The 13,271-nt window shown below is 27.9% G+C and overlaps 1 protein-coding gene across 7 annotated transcripts in view; it reads left to right on the top strand.

Moving 5' to 3' along the window:
• LOC111041971 (ras-related protein Rab-37-like) overlaps nucleotides 1–13,271 on the top strand; it is a 28,469-nt gene that overhangs the window by 11,611 nt on the left and 3,587 nt on the right. The window contains exons 1-8 of one of the 7 annotated variants that reach the window (XR_002605384.1): nucleotides 587–1,176; nucleotides 4,952–5,062; nucleotides 5,695–5,803; nucleotides 7,343–7,453; nucleotides 7,566–7,710; nucleotides 7,891–8,010; nucleotides 12,206–12,392; nucleotides 12,467–13,239. Coding sequence is in view for 5 of the 7 variants with exons in the window: in XM_022326440.1 (XP_022182132.1) it covers nucleotides 937–1,176; nucleotides 4,952–5,062; nucleotides 5,695–5,803; nucleotides 7,343–7,453; nucleotides 7,566–7,710; nucleotides 7,891–7,999 (825 nt within the window). In the remaining 2 variants the exon portion in view is untranslated. Of the gene's footprint in view, nucleotides 1–572; nucleotides 1,177–4,951; nucleotides 5,063–5,694; nucleotides 5,804–7,342; nucleotides 7,454–7,565; nucleotides 7,711–7,890; nucleotides 8,011–11,209; nucleotides 11,496–12,205; nucleotides 13,240–13,271 lie in introns of those variants that run through there. The other 6 variants (XR_002605383.1, XM_022326440.1, XM_022326439.1 and 3 more) reach the window with 6 other exon arrangements.

Below are 13,271 nucleotides of genomic sequence, written 5' to 3'. Positions count from 1 at the left end.
TTTAAATTATATTAGGCTCGGAATCACAAATTAAAATAGATAATAATGATAGATAATAATACCAATATTATCTATTTGTTAGTTGAAATTACTCATGGGTAAAAAAAAAAAATTTTGTCTAAAATGAATCAACTATTGTCCCTTTTTTTTTATAAGACGATTTTCACGAAACAAGCCCGTTTCAATTTGGCCATCATTCTTTCCGTGGCCATTATTGCCGACTTCACCGATGCGTATATGTCGTATTATATTTGTATTAATAATAATATACTACGAATTTTCGACGTTACGTAACGCGTGCGTAGTATATTATACATTATACGTAGTATAATAGTCGCAATAATAACGTGATGTACCCGCGAGCGATAGATATACGCGACGAGACGCGCATCATTAGCCCCCAGACGGTAACTATGGATACGCCAGGGAAAGCCATAAGCTCGCTCGCGCCGTTGGCGAAAAGTTCGTATCGTGAAATGCGATGCGTGTGTGTACGTGTGCGCGCTTTATGTACGCTCACGCTCGCGCGCACGCGGTGGCGGGCGGAATGGAGGGACGCTGGTTGAAAAGTTTCCGCGCGCGCCACAAGTGTTCAGATATAGTCGCAACAGTTCGCGTGCCGCCAGCAGCGCATGTGTCGTCAGACGCCACCGCTGTCGCTTATTGAAGGCCCACACAATACGTATAGCCCGCGTAGACTCGCTCGGCATTGTCTTTGTCGTCGTCGTCGTCGTCGTACTTGAGGACTCGACCGTTATTTTTTCACCTTTTCGAAAAATGATCGTGTAAGTGTTGCTTATAAATTATAATATTTTATACCTAGTGTGCAAGCGGGCGCGAAATGTTCGCAAAAGTGCAGTGAAACGACTGCGTCGCGTCCTCAAATTACAATAATACTTACATCGCGTCGACAATTATTTTCTAATATCACGTACGATGTCGTCTACCGATCGGGTGTTCGAGCGACGGATCGTGTCCAAGCGAAGAACATCCGCCAATCTGGAGGACGAGCCGGAGAAGCAGTGTCCGAACGGTTGGGCCAGCGTCGTGGCGGCCGCCGCGGCAGCCGCGTCGTCTTCGTCGTCGACTTTACGGCAAAAAGCGGCCGCATGCAAGAGCTCGCAGAGAACGACATTTCAACCGCATCCCGATGCCATCTGTGATTGGTTCTTTAAAGTAAGTAAAAAACTCATGATATAGAGTTAATTGTGTCGCATGTATGATTAATCGTAGTATAAGGTCTTTGATGGTATTAATTTACGCACTCGCAGTCATAAGCACATATTATGTTATATAGTTACATTTAATTTAATTAAATACGTAGTTTTAACATTATATTATAATATTCATAGGTATGTTTGGGACTTTGGGTTATAATAAGCACCGACGGTTTGAACGGAAAGAGTAGACATGTAGACTGCAGCAGGTGAACCCGAGAAGGGTTTTAATTATTTTAAAAACAAGTGCTGACTATTATTATATATATGATTCAGTATTTTACTTACTACTACTTCTTTTTTTGGTTGCTTTCTAAAATGTGTCATATTGTAAATTTCTACATAAAATACGTTTTATTTGTTATGCAAATTTTTTTCAAAATTTCTGAAACTTTTTAAAAGTATATTATATCTTAAATTAAATTAAAGTTAAAGTTTTGTTTTTAAATTATTTATTTTCATAATTATTAATTAAAGCAACTAAGTTATTAAACTAAAAGGTTCTTTAATAAATTGACATGTTGTATTCGGAACAGAGCAGGGGAAGCTAATGGTATTACAATGATTTATTATTTTTATTGGTTATAATACTTTTACGGTTAGTATAAAAGTTCTAAAAGTTTCTTGCCACCTCACTATATAGATCAAAAATTGAGCACAGATGGCACTTTAAAGATGGCACTTCGATATTTTTATCTTCCCAATAGTTTTTTAGAAAACTGCATTAAAACGACAAGTTAAAGGTGAAGCAAATACTGGAACGTTTTTAATCAAAACTTGGTGACACTATTTCAAATAATTCAACCTCAGAATAGGTATTCATACGCAATTATTTATCATTGTTTCAAAAAATTTAAAAACAAGTACCTACATCAGTGCTTTTGTTTAACATATTATCTTTAATTGTTACAGCGTATTTAATTAATTTAAATAATTTAAAATGTATAAGAAATTACTTAGTATTACTTTTAACGTACCTATAGGTAATATAGGTATAGTGTATACATTTTCTTTGTTTTTAAAATGTACGATAGTTGGATTGGTGAGGGGTGACCCCACAATATACTTTAAACTCTGTTTAAAATATTTTCTGTGAAATCTCTCTATTATTATTTTTCAATTTAGACGATGTTTATATACTATAATTTATAGACTGCAACACATCTTATTTCTAACATAATATTATCATTTATTATTAAGGGGTGTAAATAAACATGTGGGTATTGGCATAGCTGCAGTGTTATAGTTGTATGGTTTCTTTGTTACTTGAATTTATTTTCTTGGATATTCCGGACAAAATTTGTGTATTCCACCATGTACCGAATTTAATATGCTTACCCTGATGTCCACCGTCCACCGTAGAACTTAAAATTTCCAACTCATTTTTCAAATATTCTCTAGATTATCTAGATTCTATTGATATGACTTATCAAGATCGTACCTTTTATTCACCGCTGGTGTGACGGTAATCCCTCTGAAATACACTCCATTGAATATGTTAAGAAAAGCTTCATATAATCATATTATTTACACGTCATATATTATACATACATAATACATATACTTATATAAATATAATGTGTATTGCGTATGATATCTGATAATCCATCAGGACAACTTGAAAGTTAATTCAGACCTCAATAATAATAATTCTTTAAACAATTTGTTTGCGTCGGGCCATAACCTACGAGCATAGTTTTCTAACATACAACAACTATAACGTACAACTCCACGTGTCTGCCAATAACAAGGCATATAATAAACTTAACATAAAAAAATAAAATCAAAAATTGAGTTTATTAAATTTTTATTTTTGTGACTTGTAATAAAAAATGTTTAATTTATGCGGACAATTTTTGTTTGGAGTCTATACTAATAGTATCATCCCACAAAGTGCCGTCGTCCGCAGGTGTTGTGTTTCACATTTTGTTATTTATAATTTATAACTGCAAAGTAGATGATCAACTATACAAGTCTAATACCCTTTTGTGACCTACCTAATTGACATGTTTTTAAATTTATACATCCATAACGAGTTAAATATTAGGAAAACTCCGAAAACTATACATTTCTTAAAAACAATAAATTAACGATGCACAATAAACTATTGGCATATTTAATAAATTAGAAACCTGGAGTATATAATTATAATTATATAGTATTATATATGACTAAAATATTGATACTTTTTTATTCTTTTAATGAGATTTTAACAGAAATTATTGTTTGTCAACTATTACTTGGAGAAACCCGAAATACAAGAATAATAAAAAAAAAAAAAATAATAATAATAATAATAACAGTAACAAACAAACCACGTAAAGCTAAATGCTTATAAATCATAATGTTAAATTTTTAAACCAATATTAATAAATTGAGATATTTATAATTAGTCTTATTGAATACTCTACTAGTATTATACCTTTATGTCTGTTTTTTTAATTAAATAATAAAGTAATCTTTATTAACTCATTTTATTTTGTTGATCTGGATAATATGACTTAAGGGCTCATAAATATTTCAATTGAATATAAATAGGTTTAATTAATTATCAATACCCACAAAATGTGTGTAAGATATTTATGATTATTCATTATTTATTCTCGAAATTCAAAATAATATGGAATAATATCTGAATATTGCTGTTATTGATACGCAAAATGTACGTTTTTATCATTACAAAAATATCGATTGTTATTTGTTCAACAAATAATAGCTAGAGAGAAGTTATTCAAAATGTTTATTATTACAGACGTTTCAATTTCATTGATACAGTCTAGTTGTGTCCGTAACAATGTAACATCTTTATCATTGACTGAAAACACACTATAGGTGAATGTATTTATAAAGGAACTTTGTTCTAGATATGTTAATCAGTTTTGGATGCTAAATAATTTTGACGTTGAATCAACCATGTTATAACTTATAATAACTTTAAAATGAAGTAGGTATCCAATTTATCTTAAATGATAACGTAATAAAATTGTCTTGAAACAATTAAAAATAATAAGAACCTGTGTATATATTAAATTGTGGAAAGTAGTATCCATTATCTAATATTATATAATATTATGGATCTTCAGTACCTTGAATACGTATTTTTATAACTACGACTACCTATCCAATAACTTTATTTTGACATGCAATTAGCCTAACAAGCTATTACACAAAACCATGCTTTTTCATAAAATGTATAGTAGTTATATAGGTATTATACGAAACATTGCAGTAAAATCATTATTATCAATTTTACATATTATAAGTCCTTAAATGTACAATAGGACATATTTAGGTAAAGTTAAATTCCTGTTATAACTAAGTGGATGGATCTCCAGCTCCCAATTACACTTGGTCGTAGGTATTCACAACCATTTTTCAAACCCTGAGGGCTTTCGACCGTCTTTGAGTATGTAAAATATCAAGTGTGTAGTATAATAATACATTATTATTATGTATTAATGTATTATCATTAATTATTATAAATGTATTCCTTAATATACAATAAACCATAATACTATACTACTATAGTTATAACTTTAACCCTGCCGACACATAGTAATTGCGATGTAAACACTAGTTGTATGTTACTGTTACACTAAACATACCGATATGTATAGGTTAACTATACCTTTCTACACTTTTCCAAAACCATTGGGCCGTGTTCTTCTCCTCATAAAATAATATGATTTTGATTAGTTTATTTAGTATTAACTGCTGCAATATTTGGTTTTTAGGTGATGGTACTCGGCGATTCCGGAGTTGGGAAGACTTGCCTGTTGGTCCGTTTCAGGGACGATATGTTCTTGGGTGGCAATTATATTTCTACCGTTGGTGTAGACTTCAGGGTGAGAACGACGATCGGTCTCGGATCTTGTTAAATCATTGATCGTCTAGCATGCAAATGGATATAAAGACTATTCATCTATAAATACTATTTTTTTACCGACGGCGAATATTATGAATATATTATGATTACTTAAATCATCATAATAGTAATTTGTACTTGACCCAAAAAATTTAATCAACCCGTATATAATAAAATAAAATTATAATACAACAGGCACGTGTGTTAAGATAATGTAGACGCCGCTTCGCGGTCATATAGGTAGACGGTGTTATTTAGACAGTTGCTGTGAACATGTGGTAACTCATTTTGTAGTTGCAGGTACCCTATATAAAATTGACGTATTTTATATTAATATTATTATTTTCTGAACTATGAATAACCAGGAGAAGCACCTGTACCTTGATCATTTATCGCGATTTTAAGATCATTATATACTGTACACGAGGCAAAGTCAAATAATAACAGTTGGATAACGTAGCTGATGTGTTTAAATATTTTTAATGACTAATGAAATTACATTTTTTTCTCCTATATATATTTATTATTATTATTATTTTTTTTTTTTTGAGAACATGTGGTTTGTACTTTTACTTTAAAAATTAAAACACAGTCAACAATTATCTGTTTCAGAATAAAATTATATCTGTCGACGACTCCAAAGTTAAGCTACAGATTTGGGACACTGCGGGTCAAGAACGATTTAGAAGCGTAACCCATGCATATTATAGAGATGCTCATGGTAAGTAATCATATTGATGTTAACTAAATAATTAAAAAATTAAAAACGGATATGATAATATACTTCATACATTAAGAGCACGTCGTACCTTATGAGTTGTCTCCGTCTTACTAACGCATAATGTCCACAATTTACGTTCAGTAGATCTTATTTTGTGTTGTTAAGTTGAATATTAGAGTAAAAGTAAGAACATTATTTGTGTTAAGTTGTTGGTTTCTTACGATATGATATCATTTTAAGCAAGTTATGAGTAATGTGAATTATTAAAATTTTTAAATAATCATAACTCGCTTAAAAATGTAAATATTATAAAAAACAACAGGAGAGCACAGATGATGTTCATAGTTTCGTACCTCCTCTTTGATATTAGGTTAATTTACTCAAATATTAATACGAACAACACAAAATTGGAACTGTTGAAATTTTCCTTTTACTTCATTTGTCAAACGGAGGCAGCATATGCAGCTTAGGAAATTGTATTATTTAATTAAAATTGTATATTTAACTGGTATCTATAATATATTATGTAAAACCATTTGAAATTTAAAGAGATATAAACATATCAATAAAAATCAAAAATTAAAAATTTAGAGACAGGTGGAGTAATAATGAAATTAAATAAATATAATCCCATGTCATTGGTTCAAAATAATAGCTAAAAGCTAAAATTATAGCTTGTATGTACCTATACTTTAGTTACAAGTTAAAAAATATAAATCCTTTTTTAAAAAAAACCTGGAATATTAGTTCTCTTGAAAAATTCTGAAGTACATATTTTTTTTACTAATATTACTTTTTATTAGTATAATATAATTATTATTTATTGGAAACAAATACATACTTACTTAATATTTTGAAAATAGAAATATTATAATAATAAATTATCAAAATAACATGTCATAAGGGTTTTAAATTTATGGAATATATATAAGGTATAAGTTCTACGTGATATAAAATATTGATGTTTATTTAGTATACCTACCACACAATAACAATATAACATATTGATCTGACTAAAAAACACTCATCCATAATATGACTTATACTGAGTTATACTGTGTAAACTATGTAACTGTATATAATGTAATATAGCTTCAACATTTCACAGCTTTATTAAATTTCAAATACAAACTTGAAAAATCATTATGAATTAGGTTTTTTATACGATGAGGAGAACTAGACACAATATTTTAAATTCCAATTTAAGTAGGTATATCTGTGTTTATTTATTATTCAATTTATCAATTATTATTAAATGTACGGTTATATACTTCTGAAAATTAATAACTACCAATACAAATTTCTAAATGTAATTTGTTCAACACAATATGTACCTATTTCATAAGTACGCATGTGTTTGCCACATATTTTCTTAAATCTTTCCGCATTAAAATAGTTACCTATTCTAAACTATAATACTATTTAATAAAATTTCTCATTAATTATTTTTTTATTTGAATTCGAGAAGCATACTGCTTGCATAAATTGTATAATGTGTACGGTAAATAATTTATTATCTAATGTTCGTTTGTATTACAGCACTTTTACTTTTGTACGATGTAACTAATAAAGTAAGTTTTGACAACATACGAGCGTGGTTGAGCGAAATTCGAGATTATGCAAATGATCAAGTAGTCATAATGTTAATAGGTATATCCATATATATATATACATATCCAAACTTAATTATAATACTATTTAGTATTAATACTTATTGATTTGCATTGTACTTAAATTTAAAAAAATGATTAATTTTATTTAGGAAATAAAGCTGATTGCAGTCTAAACGATAGAATGGTGAAAAGAGAAGACGGAGAACAATTGGCCAAGGAATATTCAGTCACTTTTATGGAGACTTCTGCTAAATCTGGTTTTAATGTCGAAATCGCTTTTATGGCTGTTGCAAGGTATATTAACATAATTATTAATTATTATACATATACCTATGAATGAAAAATTACTAAAAATGTATGTAATTAAGAAAAATTAGACAATATATTACATGAATAATTATGATAGTGTATCGTATACCCGAAACCCGTTATCTTTTTCATATTATAATATGTATATTGCATTTACAATTTTAGGGAGTTACTTTTCAAAAAAACAGGTATAGAAAAAAAAGGATCTTTTAATGTACAAGATTATGTGAAAGAACAAACTAAATCCAATTGTCCGGCATGCTCTACATCATAATACATTTTATGGTAAAGTATAAAGGTCAAAATTACTCAATGTAATCAATAAAACAGTTCCAAAATAAAAATATGAAAGTAGAGATTCAAAATGGAACAATTTTAATTAAATTACCTATATGTATTAATGTTATATAATTTTAAGCTTGTGCATTCTTTGTTAAGAATGGTAGATGCATATAATATATATTAATGTATAATGTATATTAAAAATTGTATAAATACAATTAAAATACTGAAATGCTTGTTTCATTGTTGAACATGCAATATATTTATTAGAAACCAATGAAACCATACTTTTTGTTTTTCTGTGTTGGCGTTTATTTAATGTATCACATTTATTCTGTTCAAATATTTTGTCGAACACTCGACATTATGATTATATACCGTATAACGTCCGCACAAATTGTTGTTCATAATGACTTAAAATTGTTTGTCTCCAAACTAAAACCATTAATTTACAGAAATTACGAATATTGCACATTTAGTAAAATGTATACGCTTGATGGCCTATAATATAGGTCCTAATTCTTAGTACTTAGTCACCTAGACATTAATATTTAATAGTATTGTATAATCCATCAACGTTATACAGCCGTATAATGTTAGTACAATGTAAAGTCAACACAGGTAACAGAAAAGTATGATTTCCGCCAATCGGCAATTAGTGCTGATAAATTATGTTACTACAGGTAGCATTATAATATTAAACCTGTCTATATTAACTTAGGTAGGTACTGCAATTTTATTAATGTTTGCCTACCCAAAATATAGATAAAAGTGTTATATTATTTTCATAATAAAAAATAACCGTTCATAACTAAATATAAGCTACAGTCATGCTGATTCTGTGACATAAGCACGTTTAACAGACTGATTCATTATTAATCTGTATTCAAATGTGAAAATACCTAGGTATAGTAATTAAAAAATTAATCTATAGTCTAGCTGGAATTTATTTAAATCGCTTTTTTTAGTATTATGAACTCTAATTGTTAATATATATATACATACGTAACTACCTATAACTCGTATTGTATATTAATATATTTTTTTCAATTACAAAAAATAATGTAGGCTTTTATTTGTATGTTTGGGTAATACACGATGATAATACAATTGATTTAACTATAAGTTGTACAGAAATTATTTGTATATATATAACTTACATATTCAACAATCAACCGAGTTTGTTATTTATATTATTGAACAATAATTTTCCTAAACCAAACAGGTATATAGTATTAACATCCGGCCATCCGGGTATTTGCTCAATATTGTTTTCAATAAAAAGTTTTAAATAGCATTTAAAATAAAAGCGTATTTAAATAAATACAATGAACTCTCGTCTCTCAGAGTATAAACTCAACATTATTAATAACAACTAGATTTTTTTTTGCTTTAGAGTTGGAAAACTGAGATTCGATTATCTATATCTATTCGTTTTGTTAATTTCTGTAAAACTGTTGCAATTGATCAACAAACAACAAACAAATGTATACGTTTTTAAAAATTAAGTCAAAATATCTAATACATAAAAATAATTAATGTGGAAGGTACTTTCCTGGCATCTCGACTATTAACCGCATTGTTCTAGAAATCACGACTACCCTTTTCTACCTACCTACGGACTTGATTTTAAAAAAACATTTGTGAATGTATGATTTCATATTGATTTATAAAACTAGAAAACTAATTACAAAGTATGCATAACTTATTAACCTTTTTAATTAATATGAATATATTTAATTTGCTTAATCTCCTTTTCAAGTGTACATTTGCCCTTCAACGAAAAATAATGTTCTAATGAACATTCGTGTCCTACCTTAATTTTAGACTTTTAAGTGGAGCGATGAATGTTTTGGTACACAATGATGTGTGTTTTTTTCGATTCTAATTTTTTTTTATCCGTCACAAGTCAATACATTTTTGCTTTTGGAACAGTATAAATGTTTCATCTTCATCTTCAAGGGTGGATTCTGGTAGAAAATTCTATCTAATTAATATTTTGAAGAGTCATACATTAAATTTCTAGCACTACAAAATAATCAGGGAATAACAAAAAAAACTGGAATTATGTTGCACCAGTTTGTGACAAAATTGATTAAAAAATGAATAATGGTGGCAACTTGAATTTTACACTAATAAGTTATATTTTCTAGACATGATGAAATTTTCAAAATATTTTGCTTCTTTTTGTGCTATAGTTACACTGTCATCAGTATTTGAATTTTCGAATTTTTCATTTTTATTTTCATTAATGTATGATACAATTTGTCAATAAAAATAACTTGACATTTTAAAACTACGTTCAACTTAAGTTTTTCTAATCATAATTAAGAAACCTATAGTCACCAGTTTTGTTTCTAAGCATTTGAGATTTAAATATTGAAAAAATTTGAAAATATTATCCAAATTATTTTTTAACTAAAAATTAATAACATTTTTGATAAAAATAGTTGAGGCTTGAACATCAAATGCAAGGTTCTTCATAAGTTGTTCTTATAGCATCCTAAAAATAATATGTGTACAATGCACATACCGTTTCCGCTCAAAATCGTTTTTCGTATACATTGAGTGACTTCCTTTATTTTATTTTTACTATAGTGACTTGTGTTAATAAATCGCCATGAATAATTATAAGTATTATCCGTGCTGCGTATTTTCAGTATTACGAATTTACGAATGATGTGGCAGGTAGTCGCACCAACAGGTATACAGAACTTGTAGGTAGGTACGCAATGCGACAACTAAATTATTTTAATAAAAAAATGTTATACAGAAATATAAAATCATCATTAACTTGTCAGTTATATTAGGTTTCAAAATCATACTCATTTTTATTTTCTTACTGTCGTTCCTATTGAATTGTATTTATCTGTCTATTATTATCCATTAGATATACCTAGTACAACATAAGCCTTATTAGTTAATTACATTAAGCTATTAAAATGTATCATTACGCTTGTAGACTTAATATTAATAAGTAATAACTATAATAATAATATGAACTATTGAAAACTATTTAGCTAATATTATTGACCTTTACTAATACATAGATATTATGGCACATAAAGAAACTTATTCTAAAATATATAAAGAAGTATTTTATTTATAACATTATAGCTATGATTATTTAAAACAAAAATAAAGTATAATTTATTTATTATACTTGTATTTGGTTGATTCATTTCTTACGTCTAATCTATAGATTTCCAAAAACAATAAACTGGATACAATATGAAGAATTGAAAGATGAGTTTCTACACATGAGTACATGACGAACACAAATAGCTGTTTATTTACTATGTATGATTTGATTGTATACCTATTTCGTTTCATTCATCGTTCGATACCTAATCGCCGAGATAAATATTACAAGACACTAAAATTGGGTGATTATTATTTTATAATATAGAAGTCTTACAAAAATATGACTATAATTTGATTTTAAAATAGTATGTTGTTTCTAAAAATATGTTAACTATAAAAAAATATAAGTATATAAAGGTAGTTATTGGTACCGACGTAAAATTATATTAATAATAATAAATTCCGTTTATAAACCGAGTAGGTAACAATAATTATCAGGAACAGTTATTACCAACCGACTACAATAATATAATATACTATACACAAATATGTTATGTAGTAATAGTTATTAAGATAACAAGAATCATTAATATGTCAATAATTTAAATAGTATTTATATTTATTAGTACGAATGCCGCATGTAAAGGAACTATTGTAATGTTATAACTTTTATTATTATAAAGTATTGTTATTGTTTTTAATTTAACGTTATTCAATGTACATGTATATTTTTTTTTTATCAAAGTTAACATATTTAATGAATTAGTATATATTGATTTTTTTAATATTACCATTAACTAATACCATTTTTGTATTAAAAAATGAGTGAATTATTAAATATATTTAAAATATACTGCCATTGTACTGTTGTACGTGCATGGTTTTTATACCGTTTTTATTTTTTACTTGACATATTATTAGACGTATAGGTATTTATCGAGGTATTTATAAACAACGTCCAATGTCAGCCTGTCTACTAAATAATAATGTTTAGTTGACCAATGCAGACTGCGGTAAAATAATAAAATATAGTATATTAATCATTTATTATTTATGTGCGGATAAATTTAGTATGATAACTGGAATCAATTTTTTTTTTCAAATTTTGCTGCAGGGGCCTTTGGTGTGGTGTGGCAGGCTGACACTGATGAATTCGACATTTAAACAAAATATTGTGTCAATATATGCTTTAAATTATATGTCAGGCGCTGATAGCAGGCATCCATGATTGCAGACGTTTGGAATAATCTGGTTTTCGATCGTACAGAGAACTCCTGACTCCAGATTCGCGGCCACACAACGTACGTATCGATTGTCAACAACACCGAAAATTTTACGTGGTTCCAAAAAAATAACACTTAGTATGTCTAGGTAGACATGGACTATGCCCAAAATTAGGAACATGTGGGTATGAATGAATTAACTCGTTAGTATTTATGCAGAGAAATTGATGTACATATACTACATTAAACATATTAATGTGCTATGTGCATGTGTTCAGTGTTGGCTTTTTGTTTACTTTTTAAAAGTAGGTATAGTAGTATACACTAATATACACACAAAATACTCATTATTATTTACATAGGCTTTAAACTGAAAACGAAAACAAGAATTTAATTAAATTATTTAAATTACCATTTAAATAAAAATCAATTAATGCAATGCAATTATCTACATTAGTGTAGACATCGATAACAATTGAAAAGTAATGAGTTAAAGGTATCTACTGAACAAATTACTTTACATATTTCATTTCATGGAATTGTAATTAGGTGGCATGTGTATTTGTGAGTACTTAACAACAAAAAACTCAAAAATTTTAATGATTTTAATGAGTTTTGTAAACTTTAACTAATGTATTTTTTAATTTTTTTTTTTTATAAGCGGTGCTTAAAGATATTTCATCCATCAAAATCAAAAAACTTGAAAATGTAATCATATTCCATATGAGTCATTCTTATAATTTTATAAAAATTAAGCAATCCAAAAATATCGAAAATGCGTGAGGAATATTTTTTTTTTTATATTTGAAGTTAAAATGTTTCCAAAATTGGAATATGAAATTTTCTCAATATTAAGATTTCTCATATTTGTTTAAAGAGCCTAACCTACGTATAAGTTAATAGTTATATTATATTATAAAATCAACAATAAACTCAAGCTGATATAACATATATAAT

The sequence above is a fragment of the Myzus persicae genome, unplaced genomic scaffold (genome assembly GCF_001856785.1).
Source record: "Myzus persicae strain clone G006 unplaced genomic scaffold, MPER_G0061.0, whole genome shotgun sequence".
NCBI classification, from domain to species: domain Eukaryota; kingdom Metazoa; phylum Arthropoda; class Insecta; order Hemiptera; family Aphididae; genus Myzus; species Myzus persicae.
This window is presented reverse-complemented; position numbering and strand designations above follow the sequence as displayed.